The sequence below is a fragment of the Octopus sinensis genome, linkage group LG25 (assembly GCF_006345805.1).
Source record: "Octopus sinensis linkage group LG25, ASM634580v1, whole genome shotgun sequence".
Taxonomy (NCBI): Eukaryota; Metazoa; Mollusca; class Cephalopoda; order Octopoda; family Octopodidae; genus Octopus; species Octopus sinensis.
In genome coordinates, this window is record NC_043021.1 from 8717900 (window position 1) to 8732899 (window position 15000).

The 15000-nt window shown below is 37.4% G+C and overlaps 1 protein-coding gene across 1 annotated transcript in view; it reads right to left on the reverse strand.

Moving 5' to 3' along the window:
- LOC115224495 overlaps nucleotides 1-8111 on the reverse strand; it is a 164295-nt gene extending 156184 nt beyond the window's left edge. The window contains exon 1 of the mRNA XM_029795405.2: nucleotides 7985-8111. Within this exon, the coding sequence (XP_029651265.2) occupies nucleotides 7985-8009 (25 nt within the window). The 5' untranslated portion in view covers nucleotides 8010-8111. The remainder of the gene's footprint in view (nucleotides 1-7984) is intronic.
- Between the last annotated feature and the right edge of the window lie 6889 nt (nucleotides 8112-15000).

A 15000-nucleotide genomic window follows, 5' to 3' on the forward strand; every position in this document is an offset into this window, starting at 1 on the left:
TATATATATAATATATATATACACACATACACTCACATGTGTATATATGCGTGTATCTATATAAAGGCACATCAACGCGCGTGTACACAGACACATATATAGGTGCATGTATGTATGTGTGTGTGTGTGTGTGTGTGTGTGTGTGTGTGTACACATCTATGCACACATATACCGTGAGAAAGAGAGAAAGAAAACAGAGAAATACAGAGCGGGGGTGGTGAAGAAGGAGAGAGAGAGAGTGAGAGAAGGAGGAACAGTGTGTGTAGGAGATAAATTGATGGCTATAAATAGGCTCAGAGAAAAACAAAGATATTGCAACATATAGATATATCTAATATATATATATGCGTGTAAAATATACCAGAAAATTGTATACGCACACACACAGATATATATACCTGCATACACACGTGGAGATACATACAAATTTAAATATATACATTCATATATATACATACACAAGTGCATAGGTATACACATATATCCGGTTGCGCTTTTGTGTTCTGCCCCTTTCTCAAATTAAATGTCGGAAATCTCGTGTATATATTTGTTGAAAAGGTTTATTGACTTGAAGATCGTGTTAAATGTAGATATAACACAATTTATATATGTTAACAATGAGCACTGATCGATAGATTGGGGTGCCAGGAAAACACAATGGACTTTTGTGATCATTGACAGATAGGCTTAGAAATTTTTAAGGAATCCTTGAAGGGTAGTATTATACTACGAAGAATATGAGAGAGAGAGAGAGAGAGAGAGGGGGGGAGGAATTGAGTGAGGGGGAGAGAGAGAGATGGGGGAATGTTGTATTTTTAAAAATTTATTTAAAACATCACTTTACATTTAGTTTATACTAATTTTTGTGAGTGACTGCATTCTCTATCAATCAATCGAATCGATCTCGATCGATCGATCAATCAATCAATTTATTTATCTATCTATCTACTTATTATTCCTTTACAAGAAGTGGCCGACACTTCGAAGTTGCTGTCAACAACATTCTTATATAAGAATAATGGATTTATACTCTACAAAAGCACGGGGTAACCCATCAGGTTAATGATGCAAAATTGATTTTTTTTTTATTATAAGTAAACATAAAAACAAACATTAATATCTTTCTATCTATCTGTCTGTCTGTTTGTCTGTTTGCTCGTCTATCTCACTCTCATTATACATACATACATACATACATACACACACATATATACATAATGTTGGTGTGTGTGTGTGTGTGCATATATATATATATATATATACATATATATATACATATATAGCAAATATGAAAATGGAGAACAAATATGTGTTTCATCAACTTTTAGACATAAAATTATGGGATCTTTTCGCTTTGACCGGCAGTTTTTTAAAATAATTTCCTCGTAACTAAACACATTTAAACTTCGTATACTGGTAGAATGTGTTTATAAAACATTATTTTCTCTTGGCTTTATTGAGAAAATTCTATGGTTTGTAAGATATTTGTTGGTTTTTTTCTTCAATTTCTGCAAGTTCAACCAATCAATGACGTCTATTGAGGTAAAAAAAACATTCTGTACTGTATGAATATGTCCCTCGTTTAAGAAACAGACTGGGTTTATTTCTGAAGATACCCTACCCCACCCCTAACCCACCCTAACCAGCCCTAACTAACCCTAACCCTAAAGCAGATTGAAATGCAATAGATCGATACTAGGGTCATAATTATGGGGGACAATTTCATATGACACCGTTAGAAAAAACTGCCGTTCAAACCGAAAATATCCAAATTATGTTAACTTATTTATTTATTTACTAAACTGATAATTACAATAATATACATACATATAACATATTATTCTTTACATATAAGATATAAGATATAGTAACATACATATATGCATACATACATGGATGGAAGCACTCCGTCGGTTACGACGATGAGGGTTCCGGTTGATCCGAATCAACGGAACAGCCTGCTCGTGAAATTAACGTGTATGTGGCTGAGCACTCCACAGACACGTGCACCCTTAACGTAGTTCTCGGGGATATTCAGCGTGACACAGTGAGTGACAAGGCCGGCCCCTTGAAATACAGGTACAACAGAAACAGGAAGTAAGAGTGAGAGAAAGTTGTGGTGAAAGAGTACAGCAGGGATCACCACCATCCCCTGCCGGAGCCTCGTGGAGCTTTTAGGTGTTTTCGCTCAATAAACACTCACAACGCCCGGTCTGGGAATCGAAACCGTGATCCTATGACCGCGAGTCCGCTGCCCTAACCACTGGGCCATTGCGCCTCTACACACATACATACATACATACATACATACATACATACATACATACATACATACATACAGGCCTACATATCCTGTACCTGTTTTCCGTCAGCAAACTATAAGCTGTTCACTATCCTCGTGCATGGAGTATACGTAGATATTCCATGACAATAGGATGAACTCGTGGAATGTAGTTGAGCACTACTCGCTTTCGGTTTGCAGATAGGAGAGTTCCATTAGAAAGGGATTACTATGTATGTATATCTCTTTTCTTTTCTCTTTTACTTGTTTCAGTCATTTGACTGCTGCCATGCTGGAGCAACGCCTTTAGTCGAGCTAATCGACACCAGGACTTATTCCATGAAAGCCTAGTACTTATTCTATCGGTCTCTTTTGCCGAACCACTAAGTTACAGGGACCTAAACAACCAAGCATCGGTCGTCAAGCGATGCTGGGGGGACAAACACAGACACACACACACACACACACACACACACACACACACACACACACATATATATATATATATATGATGAGCTTCTTTCAGTTTCCGTCTACCAAATACACTCACAAGGCCGTGGTCGGCCCGAGGCTATAGTAGAAGACACTTGCCCAAGGTGCCATGCAGTGGGACTGAACTCGGAACCATGTTATTGGGAAGCAAGCTTTTTGCCACACAACCCTATATATAGGGTGAACGTGCATTGCTCAGTAGTTAGAGCGTCGGGCTTACAATCATGATGTAGTGAATTCAACTCCCGACCAGGCTCTGTATTGTGTTCTTAAGCAAGATACTTCATTTCACGTTGCTCCCGTTCACTCAGCTGTAGAAATGAGCTGCGACGTCACTAGTGCCAAGCTGTATTGGTCCTTGCCTTTCCCTTGGATAACATCGGTGGCATGAAGATGGGAGATTGGTATGCATGGACTTCCACAAAAATTGCTGGCCTTCCTCAAAGACAACCTTGCCCAGACTTGTGCCTCGGAGGAGAACTTTGTAGGTGCAATCCCATGGCCATCGATGACCGAAGGTGTCGGGGTCTTTACACTTCACCATATATATATATATATATATATATATATATATATCTTTTACTCTTTTACTTGTTTCAGCCATCCGTGTGTGTGTCTGTGTGTGTGTGTGTGTGTGTGTATAGTGATAATTTACAAAAGACGAAGACGGGTGTGTAAACAACAAACAGATGTTTTAGTTTAACGCTCGGGAAATGCGAAAGTCTTTTACGTTTCGAACCTACGCTCTTCGACAGAAAGGAACACAGAAAGAAGCATGGAGAGAAAATAGAAAAAATGTTTAGTGGCTAGCGATCCATCATACATATATGTATGTATATATATATATATATATATATATATATATATATATATATATATATATATATATATATATATATATATATATATATACATCATATGTATATGCACATACGTAAATTGATGTATACATAAATTTCTGAAATCTGGTCATGTTTTATGCTATAAATGATTGGAAGAATTTTTATCTTGAATAACTAACCAAAGTTCCAACTCTAACAAACGAATGCTACATAAATGAACCACGCAACATCAAACAGGGTTTGCTATATCCTCTCATTGTTGAATTGTGATGTTGAAGAGTATTCCTAAATCCATTATCATATTTATTACTCATTACCATCGAAACTAATGGAATTAATAAATTCTTTCCCTTCAGCTGAGTAAACTCTTAGAATGATTTGCTATAGATATTCTCCAGGAATCAATAGTTCTTGCGCAAGGTAAGCGAAGTCATGTCTTAATTTCAAGAACATAAATCTCGCTTTTAACGTCTCTAAACGGTGTTGAGCAAATAGTTCTCACAGAGACAAAACTGTTCCATAAACGATGATCTTTTTTTGCAAATAAAGTTAATGACAAGCTGTTTCTCGTTTAGTGAGACAATAAACCATTTGATAGAACCGAGAATTGCCGAAGCTATTAAGGTTAGAGTAATCTTTGCTTATAATATCTCGTCACCAATTACTTTTTATCGGTCATTAGTGGGGTACCACATTAGTAATTGATTTTTGTTTTTTGTCCTGCTGGCAAAGATCTGCTTACAAGTAATATAACCCTTTTAAAATGTTGTTCATTATGTCCCCTATAGAGTTAAAGATCAATTTGTTAATAGTTAAAATGTTGCTTTTCTTCGTCTACTCAATGGGATATAGATATATATTTGGTGGAAAAATACCTTGATACAGTATACTGAATTAACAAGTCAAGAACTATTATTGAAATTATTTCAATTGTTGGAAGAATAATGCACACAACAAACGCTTTGAAGTAGCTTAACTATGGAGCAACCACGAAGACAAAATATATTATATCATTCTGCTACAGCACAACTCGGTCATTTTTTAACATATGCTGCGATACGTCGTTATTTTCATTAAAAAAAGAAAGTGTTTGATTGATCTTGAACACACATACACTACATCCCAGTGAACGAAGTACAGTAGCTAAGCCTCTGAGATGAGGATAGTAACAATATAACATCTTGGGCATATATAATTTTCTACGGCCTCGGTCGAAAGTAACTGCACAGAAGACCGTCGGACGGATTGTATCTGTAATTCAAAGGATATAACCTTGTATCTATCACACACACACACACACACACACACACACACACACACACACACACACACACACTATGTGACGCCGATTTAGCCTGAGAATTACAAGGGTATACTTATTTGTGAAATGTTCCACCAGTTACCCCTTACTAAAGGTTTAAGGAGCAAGCAATCGCACAACTGAATCCTCCACAATTATAAGGACTACGGAGATTAATACATCTACATTATACACCATATTTGATTTAGACATGTCCGACGCATGTTTCTGCTACATGGACATCAAGCAATTACATTTTCATTCATTTACATTCGTCTGGTTATTAGTCTTTACAACTTTATTCAAGGCTCAGCCATCACGTAGTCTGAAGCGTGCTAAGAATATCTAGGTTTTTCTAGCATTGTATTTGGTAGATGACTATAGGTTTAGAGTGTAAGGAATGTGAATGGAAGATTTGGAAACCTGATACAACCATAAAAACCGCTACCGTGTTGACCCTATATTGACCCTAGGTTTAGATTTCAAATGAAGATTGCTAGACCTTAAATTAGGTTAGTGTATATTTTTTAGCCACAATCCTTAGGTGGATTAGAGATTAATAATAATAAGTTTCAGAGATATTGCGTACAGTTACTGGTTACTAATTCAGATATAATTTAGGTATGCAAGACATGTAGAACTTACTTGCGAGACCACCTGAATCTATATTTGTATAAATCAAGTTTTAATTTGCATGGAAGAATTTTTATATATGTAGTTTTACGTATGGAAAATACTAATTACTACTTGATATAGGCAAAATAGATATTACACTAATATTTACCATGTAAACATAAGCACCTCCTATTTACGTAGTGCTTATTTAACTGAAAATATATTTTATTTGCTGTCGGCGAAACCTCTGTCTCTTACCTCCCTTTCAGGCGTTCATTATCAAATGCGCTCTTTGTTTTCTAAACACAATAGGATGCTATTTGAGAGACATTGATGTTGTTTTCTCGCAGGATGATCACGTGATACTCCATCTCAAAGTTAGACATTATGATGTGTTTCTGCTATTTTTATTCTTGTAATTTATTTCTACTAGCAGGATAGGCTATGATACTTAAGTAGAACAGTGCGATGTCCTATCATGGTTCGCTGTCTGCGATGAAGAATGACTGCGTGAATCAAATTAGAAAACCAATCTCTTTATGCCCATCTCTGTCTCTCATCCTCTCACCTCTTTCTCTCCCTATCTCTCTCTGTCTCTCTCTGTCTCTCTCTCTCTCTCTCTTTCTCCCTCATACTGATGCCTACAATGACTCGCTTTTGTTTTTGAACGATATTTCCACCACAAAGTATATAATAAGATGGCCAAGATGCCGAAAGCAACTTAAATGAAATGTTACGGTGCAAATATGAAAAACCAACTCTTTTAGAAAATGATGATAAAAAATTTCTTCATAGCCTGAGTTTACAGATGAAACAATCAGCTTTTAGCGAAAGACTGACATTATTTTATATGACAGACAACAGCTTCAATAAACTACATTATGGCTTAGTCACGAAGGATGGGTAGTATCCACGGCCTTCTAACTTTCTCATCATCATCATTGTTCGACCGTGGTCGAGACAATGGAATTTACCATGCTACGCCAGACTTCACGGTCCATCATGGCATTATGGAGGTCCTTTTGCTTGATGCCTGTATCCCTGGAGATTACATCTAACTTTCTAGGTGCCCCTCAAACTTTTGAAATGTCAGTTTTCTTTAAGGAAAACGACAAAAATGGAAGCAGTGAGGGAGATCTGAGCAAGCTTACGATCGACTCAGTATTATATAATACGAATGTTATAATGACTTGTCCAAGTGAAAAGTGATTCTATAATAGGAATGCGTGTAATGTTTAAGTTGTAATCGACACAAAGACATGGGCAGGTTACCATGTACTATGAAGTGACATAGGCGCAGGAGTGGCTGTGTGGTAAGTAGCTTGCTAACCAACCACATGGTTCCGGGTTCAGTCCCACTGCGTGGCATCTTGGGCAAGTGTCTTCTGCTATAGCCCCGGGCCGACCAATGCCTTGTGAGTGGATTTGGTAGACGGAAACTGAAAGAAGCCTGTCGCATATATGTATATATATATATATATATATATATATAATATATATATATATATATATATATATATAATGTGTGTGGTGTGTGTGTGTGTGTGTGTATTGCTTGACAACCGATGCTGGTATGCTTACGTCCCCGTCACTTAGCGGTTCGGCAAAAGAGACCGATAGAATAAGTACTGGGCTTACAAAGAATAAGTCCCGGGGTCGATTTGCTCGATTAAAGGCGGTGCTCCAGCATGGCCGCAGTCAAATGACTGAAACAAGTAAAAGAGTAAAAGAGAGTTTCTTCATCATACCTCTGCAATCCATTCGCTGATCCAATTCCATTGTATCTCTGAAGTGCAGTGGAATGGACACGTTATCCTTTAATAAAAATAATGCAGTATTCCAGAACTTACTAATAATTCAAGCTATGAAGTTTCTGTTCTATGAAGGTTCTGTTTTTTTTAATAGATTACCAATCTTGAACATGTCTTTCTTGAAGAACACACACTTTGTGACGTGATAGAGAGAGAAAGAGAGAGAGAGAGAGAGAGAGAGAAAGAAAAAAAGAAAGAAAGAAAGAAGGAAGGAAAGAAGGAATGAATGAAGGAAGGAAGAAAGGAAGGAATGAAGGAAGGAAGAAAGACAGAAAGGAAGAAAGAAAGGAAGGAAGGGAGAAAGGAAGAAAGGAAGGGAGGAAGAAAGGAAGAAAGAAAGAAAGAAAAGAAGAAAGAAAGAAAGGAAGAAAGGAAGGAAGAAAGAAGGAAGAAAGAGAAAGAAAGAAAGAAAGAAAGGAAGGAAAAAAGAAAAGAAGACAGGAAGAAAGAAAGGAAGGAAGAAAGAAAGGAAGAAAGAAAGGAGGGAAGAAAGAAAGAAAGGAAGGAAAGAAGGAAAGAAAGGAAGAAAAAGATGTTTTAATAAATCGTAGATACATAAGTAATAGATTTTAAAAAAAACAAAAAAAAACAAAAAAAAAACAAAAAAACCCCAAAACGATAGAAGACACGTTAATCTACTTACAACGTATTGCCTGTAAATCGACCATCAATTCGGCCAGGACACAAATACATTCCACAACAACTAAAGCGCAGACCAGGATCAAAACAGGCCGACTGTGAAGAGACTTTAGCGTTTTCGATCTGCAACTGTAAAAATAAAAATAAAAATAAAAATAAAAATAAAAATAAAAAAGAAACGGTGAACAACAACAAAGGACTATTTGTGAGTTATCACTGGGCTGGGTATTTTTTTAATAGAATTGGCTTGAGTCGGTTTTGATTGTCGTAAAAAAAACCCAATGTAACTGATACGATCAGATTTATTTATTTTTTTTAAATATTATTATTATTATTATTATTAAATATTACAATCGATATTACGAGTTAATTTTTTTTTTGTTTTTTTCATCTTTTATGAAAAATATTTCATTCATTTAATTATGTAGAGAGGATTTCTACTACTACTACTACTACTACTACTACTACTAATGATAATAATAATTATAATTTATTTCTTTACTACCCACAAGGGGCTAAACACAGAGGGGACAAACAAGGACAGACAAAAGGATTAAGTCGATTATATCGACCCCAGGGCGTAACTGGTACTTAATTTATCGACCCCGAGAGGATGAAAGGCAAAGTCGACCTCGGTGGAATTTGAACTCGGAACGTAACGACAGACGAAATACCGCTACGCATTTCGCCCGGCGTGCTAACGTTTCTGCCAGCTCGCCAATAATAATAATAATAATAATAATAATAATGCTACTACTACTACTACTACTACTACTACTACTACTACTACTACTACTACTACTACCACTGCTAATGATAATAATAATAATAATAATAATGATAATAATAATACAGTAATACAGTAACCATCAGAGCATCACAACAAATCACAGCACATACCCAAGGCACATAGAGCTGCGCTCGGTAGTGAAGTGAAAGCACGTTATAAAAATAAAACTACTGAATGATGATGATAATAATAATAATAATAATAATAATAATAATAATAATAAGGGAGAGGAGAAGGATTTCTTTTATTTGGCTTCAAGGGTTTATATTGTGGGCAATATAAGTGGCAGAAATACAACACACAAAAAGCGGGGTTACATCGATCAAAAAAGAAATCAACAACAATAAAGACATATAAAAATATAAACAAAAATTTCAGCGAGAAAAATATTCCTCAACAACGTAACACAACGTAACACAAGGTTAACTTCAAACGAAAAGGGTCCCTTCCCCCACATTACTCTGTCGACTGAACGGCATCAAAGGTGACCTCTCTCAGTTTCTTTATACTTAGAAAAAGCATACCCAAGAGAGGTCCGTTAAGATTCAGCAGCCTTGTCCTTCGAAGCCTTCTCTCTATAAACACAAGAGAATCCATTGATTCTCTCTTTTATCCTCATTTCTCTCCTCAAAGTGCTACTCGGAGTAGTTGGTTAGAGCTTGACACAGTAGGAAAATGTCTGTCGTCAAAGCTTTCTGATGAATCCAACACAATAAAAAAAAAACTCTTTTGCCACAGTCATCCAGCAGAGAAAAAAGGTTCCTTGTTTGCAAAGACTCGATGAACAGCTGGATTTGTCCTGCACAAGACAGCAACTGTTCGACACAAAACACAAACCCAGAATTCCCCAATGCATGGACATTGAACGATAACGTTTCGTTCCACCGGACGCATCTGAACAGGTTTGACTGTTGGCGCTTCTATGCCTGTATACCTTGTCTCGAGCAGGTACTGCCTCCTACAGTATTGCCATGCCAAGGAATTTTGAAAGTCGTTTATAGTCCCCCAAACTGGAAGCCTTTTAGAAGAGGCTTACCAGACCATTTTCTTTGGCGCTGTGTCAATCTTGAGCAACATCTGGTTGTTTGCAATAGATGGATTTCTTGATCAATAATAATAATAATAATTTCTTTTATTTGTCACCAGAGTTAAAGATGATGGGGACAACACAAAAACAAACATAAAGTGTGGCAGTGTTTACATATAATTAAATGATAGAAAAACACGAAAATATGCAAGTAATAAAACAAAAGTTGCTGTGTGTTGTATACAACAGTAAAAGGAGAAAAAAGGGGGAAAAAAGGACGATAGTGATATGGTCTCGTGATATAGGAGGACTTCTAGGGTTAAACGAGGAATTCCACCATCCAAGATCTCCCTGAATACCAAAGCAAGTACTCTCTCCAATTCTTATTCTCCAAATCACAGATCTACACTTAGAGCAGTGCCATCCACTTTTTAAATAAATTCACTCGAGAACACCGTTTCCTCTCTACACTCACTTTTCTACCAGAGTGGAATGCCTCTGTCCTCATTCCTTGCAACCTCGTCCACCAGACAACCTTTTACGCAATCGCCACCAGCGAAAGGAAAACTGCCTTACTTGCCCTATTAAAAGAAGGCAGCAGAGCAAATATCAGCTGATAGACGGATTCGTTCCACACATTGTCAACTCTACAAGTCAGTTATGTGCGGATATTGAACGTTGTTCTGTGCGCACTTCGGACAAACCAATCTGACAGCACGTCCATGTCTGTAGAGTTTATCTTGAACCTGTAGTGCGCCTCGGTACCACTGCCAGGCCAAAGACGCCTGGAAATTAGCCCTGGTTGTCCCCAACCGGAAAGTCCTGCAGAACAGTCTAGCCAGTTTGTTTTCGTCGACGCCCAGATTCTCCCTAAGAACGTCGTCATATTTTCTTTTCACTAATCCTCTATATGTGGAGGCGCGTGGCTTAGTGGCTAGGGTGTCAGCATCATCATCGTAAGATTGTAGTTTCGATTCCTGGACCGGGCGATGCGTTGTGTTCTTGAGCAAAACACTTCATTTCACGTTACCCCAGTCCACTCAGCTGGCAAAATGAGTAACGCTGCGATGGACTGGCGTCCCGTCCAGCTGGGGAACACATACGACATTGAAACCGGGAGCCGAGCCCATGAGCCTGGCTAGGCTTTCAAAGAGCGCATTCATTTATTTTTATCCTCTATATATTGCGAGATGGAACGTCCACTGATCCCATTGTCCGACTGGTACAAATCTGTCAGCGCCTGACGACACTTGAGGTACTAGGCATCCAGTCTCGGTCTCCCTTCACGCAAGACAGCAGCTCCATCAAAGACACGAGCTGTAGTCCTGGGTGAACGGGGTTCGTACACATTCACCGTCTAGGAATTGTTGCAGGTGCCGTAACCTGAACGCGTGTCTGCGCATCAGAAGTCACCATGCAGTGGGTACTGGTAACAGACTGACCGCCTCACAACTGGAACATGTCTCTTCCACCTGAAAATAAATAAGTGATGTTACAAGCTGATCAAGAGATAATCGAAGCAGGGCACGGCAGCCATAAATAACGATGAGGGTGATGTAGGCATTCGCCACTTCTGCCCGATCTTTTAGGGACAGCTTTCTCTGTGCCCATTTCTGGGTAAGACTGGTCACCATGTTCGTCAATTCGGCCCAGTTCTTATCGACCTGGAGTTCGCCACCAAACCAGACTCCAAGCAGTTCAAATGGTCCATCAGCTCAGTTGACAACGACGCTTGCTCACGACATCGACTTGCCTCTCCACGTGTCCAGCTACAAGCCTACCGACTTGCCGACGTAGATTCTGGCACCTGCAACAAACTCTTATTCCTTTAGAATGGTACCGACTGTCTCCATCCCCCAGACACCATGACTGTGACGTCGCCCGTGTACGCCAACACTGCCCTCTTGTATCCCTGTGCGAAAGGGATGCCCCTCAACTGTTCCCACTTCTGCAACAGTGACTCAAGGTCCAGCACGTACAGAAGGGGCGACAGCAGGCAGCTCAGACGAACTAAGCGTGCGATGCGAATCGGTTTCGATAGGTAGCCGTTTACTTTGAACACCAAAGCACCAATCTTTGTGCATTGCAGCGATCAGCCCCTGAAAGCGGGTCCGGAAGCAGTCGTTTTATGGACAGTTTCCAAGTAGAAATGGTCGACCTTAACAAATGGATTGATCCAAACTGATCAGAGCATCACCAAAGCCAGCTTTAGTCCAATAATAATAATCATAATAATAATAATAATAATAATAATAATAATAATTGTATTTGAACATACTAATAAGTGGTATGAACATGAACTTATAAAGTACTAGTAAGTAAGAAATACAAGATGTGAGACTTTAACATTCAGACTCACAGAGTAATAGAAGCTAGAAGGCCTGATTAATAATAATAATATAATAATAATAATAATAATAATAATAATAATAATAATAATGACAATAATGATAATAATAATAATAATAATAATAATAATAATAATAATAATAATTAATAATAATAATAATGACAATAATGATAATATTAATAATAATAATAATAATAATAATAATAATAATAATAATAATAATAATAATTTCAAATTTTCACACAAAGTCAGAATTTTCGGGGGAGGGATAAGTTGATTAAATTATCCCCAGTACTCAGCTGGTACTTATTATAACGGCAGACGAAATACGGCTACGCATTTCGCCCAGCGTGCTAACGTTTCTGCCAGCTCGCCCTCTTTTATGCCGTATCTTATATCAACGCTGGTATTGTTTAACCCTAGTTAATGCCTGATCGGACAGACCTCTGACGAAAGCATTCTATTTGTCATTGTCCTCCCTTTTTTCCAATATACAATCCAACGAATGCAGGATCACATAATGCAACATACCGTACTTTTCAGACAAGAGGACGAGGTTTGAGGAAGACAGAATTGCTATTTCTGTTTGACCGAATGACAAAAATAGATTCCCCTGATTTGCTCGTTCTAATAATGTTATTAATCTTGGTATGGTTTTAGATTTTATATTTACTTTGATAAAACCAACAGATTTCTGCGAGAGAAAAAAAATGCAGTCCAGAGCAAGCAATTAGAAAAAACTCAATTTTCAACAGCGGGAAGTTGACAAAGAGAAGAAATAGTTTTCTCCTTTATATTTCATGTCTTAATGTTGGTGAAGAAAATGGGCGCCATCTTAACTAGGTTGTGATATATGTGTCGCAGCCACGCAAACATCACTCGTTTATAATAAATACCGAATTGAAAAGGCGGCGATTTTGCTGGGAAGCGAAGTTCTCCATCGACAACGCCACTACACCTATCAAATTCCTACTAACTTAATGAAAACCATTTTACTCGAGTACTTTTAAATAGCTTAAAAGCTAAATTGTCTCAGTATATATGCATATGTGTGTGTATTCATATACATATGTATGTATAGCTAAATAGATAGATAGATAGATAGATAGATAGATAGATAGATAGATAGATAGATAGATGGACAGACAGACAGACAGACAGACAAACAGACAGATGGGTGGATGGATGGATGGATGGCTGTGATAGTAGGAAAGGAAAGGGGGAAGAAAAATGGTAGAATAGGTAGCTACACCCACACATTGCAGAATATATGCGTTTTATGGTTTTCTAATTCTCTCACTCCAGCCTACTTTCTCTCCCTCCCTCCCGCTCTCTTTCTTTCTCTCTCTCTTTCTTCTCTCTCTCTCTCTCTCTCTCTCTCTCTCTCTCGTACACACATAGTTCATTTAGGTTGATCCAATTGCTTGTTACTCTGCAGTTTTCTGCAGGAATAGAAACGAGATCTAAGATAAAATAGAATACTTATTACTCCACCAACGAATATATCATGCATATAAGTATACACGCAAATATATATATATATGTGTGTGTGTGTGTGTGTGTGTGTGTGTGTTTACGTATATATATATGTATGTATATATATATATATATAATATATATATATATATATATATATATATATATACATATATATATACCGGAGTAAACACATAAATGTGAAACAAGGTGGAAAAAAAGAGTACTCAAATACTAGTGGTAGAGTAATATGCTTTATTTAAAGCAGCAGAAAATTCAACAAAATCTGTTACTCTGAGTTTCTCGTTGCCGTTCATCAACTGTCTGATGAACGGCTACGAGAAACTCAGAGTAACAGATTTTGTTGAATTTTCTGCTGCTTTAAATAAAGTATATATATATATATATATATATATATATACAAAATGGGACAAGAACGCAAAACATTGAAATAGACGATACAAAAAACGGACGGGTCATTCGAAGACTCTAATCTTCAGTCAAGAACCGGATCACATACATGCCTGTATATACATATATGCATATATCGAGATCAGCGTCAGCTTGTCACTGGAAAAAGAAGTATATAGTATTTTGCTGGTGATTGTCACTCGCTGATGACGGGTTACTACCCAGAAATCTGGGTCCGTCTGTATCACGTAAGGCTAGAGATGGGAACGATGATTTCTCTTCGCAAATACTAATCGGACACGGACACAGACAGTATGTCGTTAGCCAGCTGGAGATGTCTTCCTGGGGCTATAAACAACAGTAGCATCTTCCCCTGTGGCTCCGCCACATTTAGGTGGGAAATATACTTCAGGATTCCGTGCTGCTACTGTTTACATCTAGCTCAGAGATTTATTGTTGCTTATATATATATATATATATATATATATATATATATATATATCTATATATATAATATATATATATACCCCGTAGTTTTCAGTATATTGGACAAGACACACACCTACTCCGTAGAGTACGTTATATGATTTTCTTTTCTTTTACTTAAGTTCTTCTTAAGGGACTTCAAGCCGATCGCGAACAAAGCAACACGATTTTTGAATTAAGAGAGCTCTTGGTGTTTGTAAATATATATATCCACTACAATTCTACAATTATCTATTGTATTGATCAAAAGATTTTAACTAACTACGTTTTTATAGTACCATTCACCATCATCTCTGTATATCCCCCCTTAGAGAGGTGTGAGCGTCAACAACCATGTTTTCATATATTTTTAAAAGGTCGCATTGGATTTTTAAAAGGTTGCATTGTTACCTAAATGTATATTTTACCTGAAAAGAAGGTATGGTTAGGGAAGGACTACTTTTCAAAATGGGTTAAGTCATTCACAGTTAATCAGGTTAA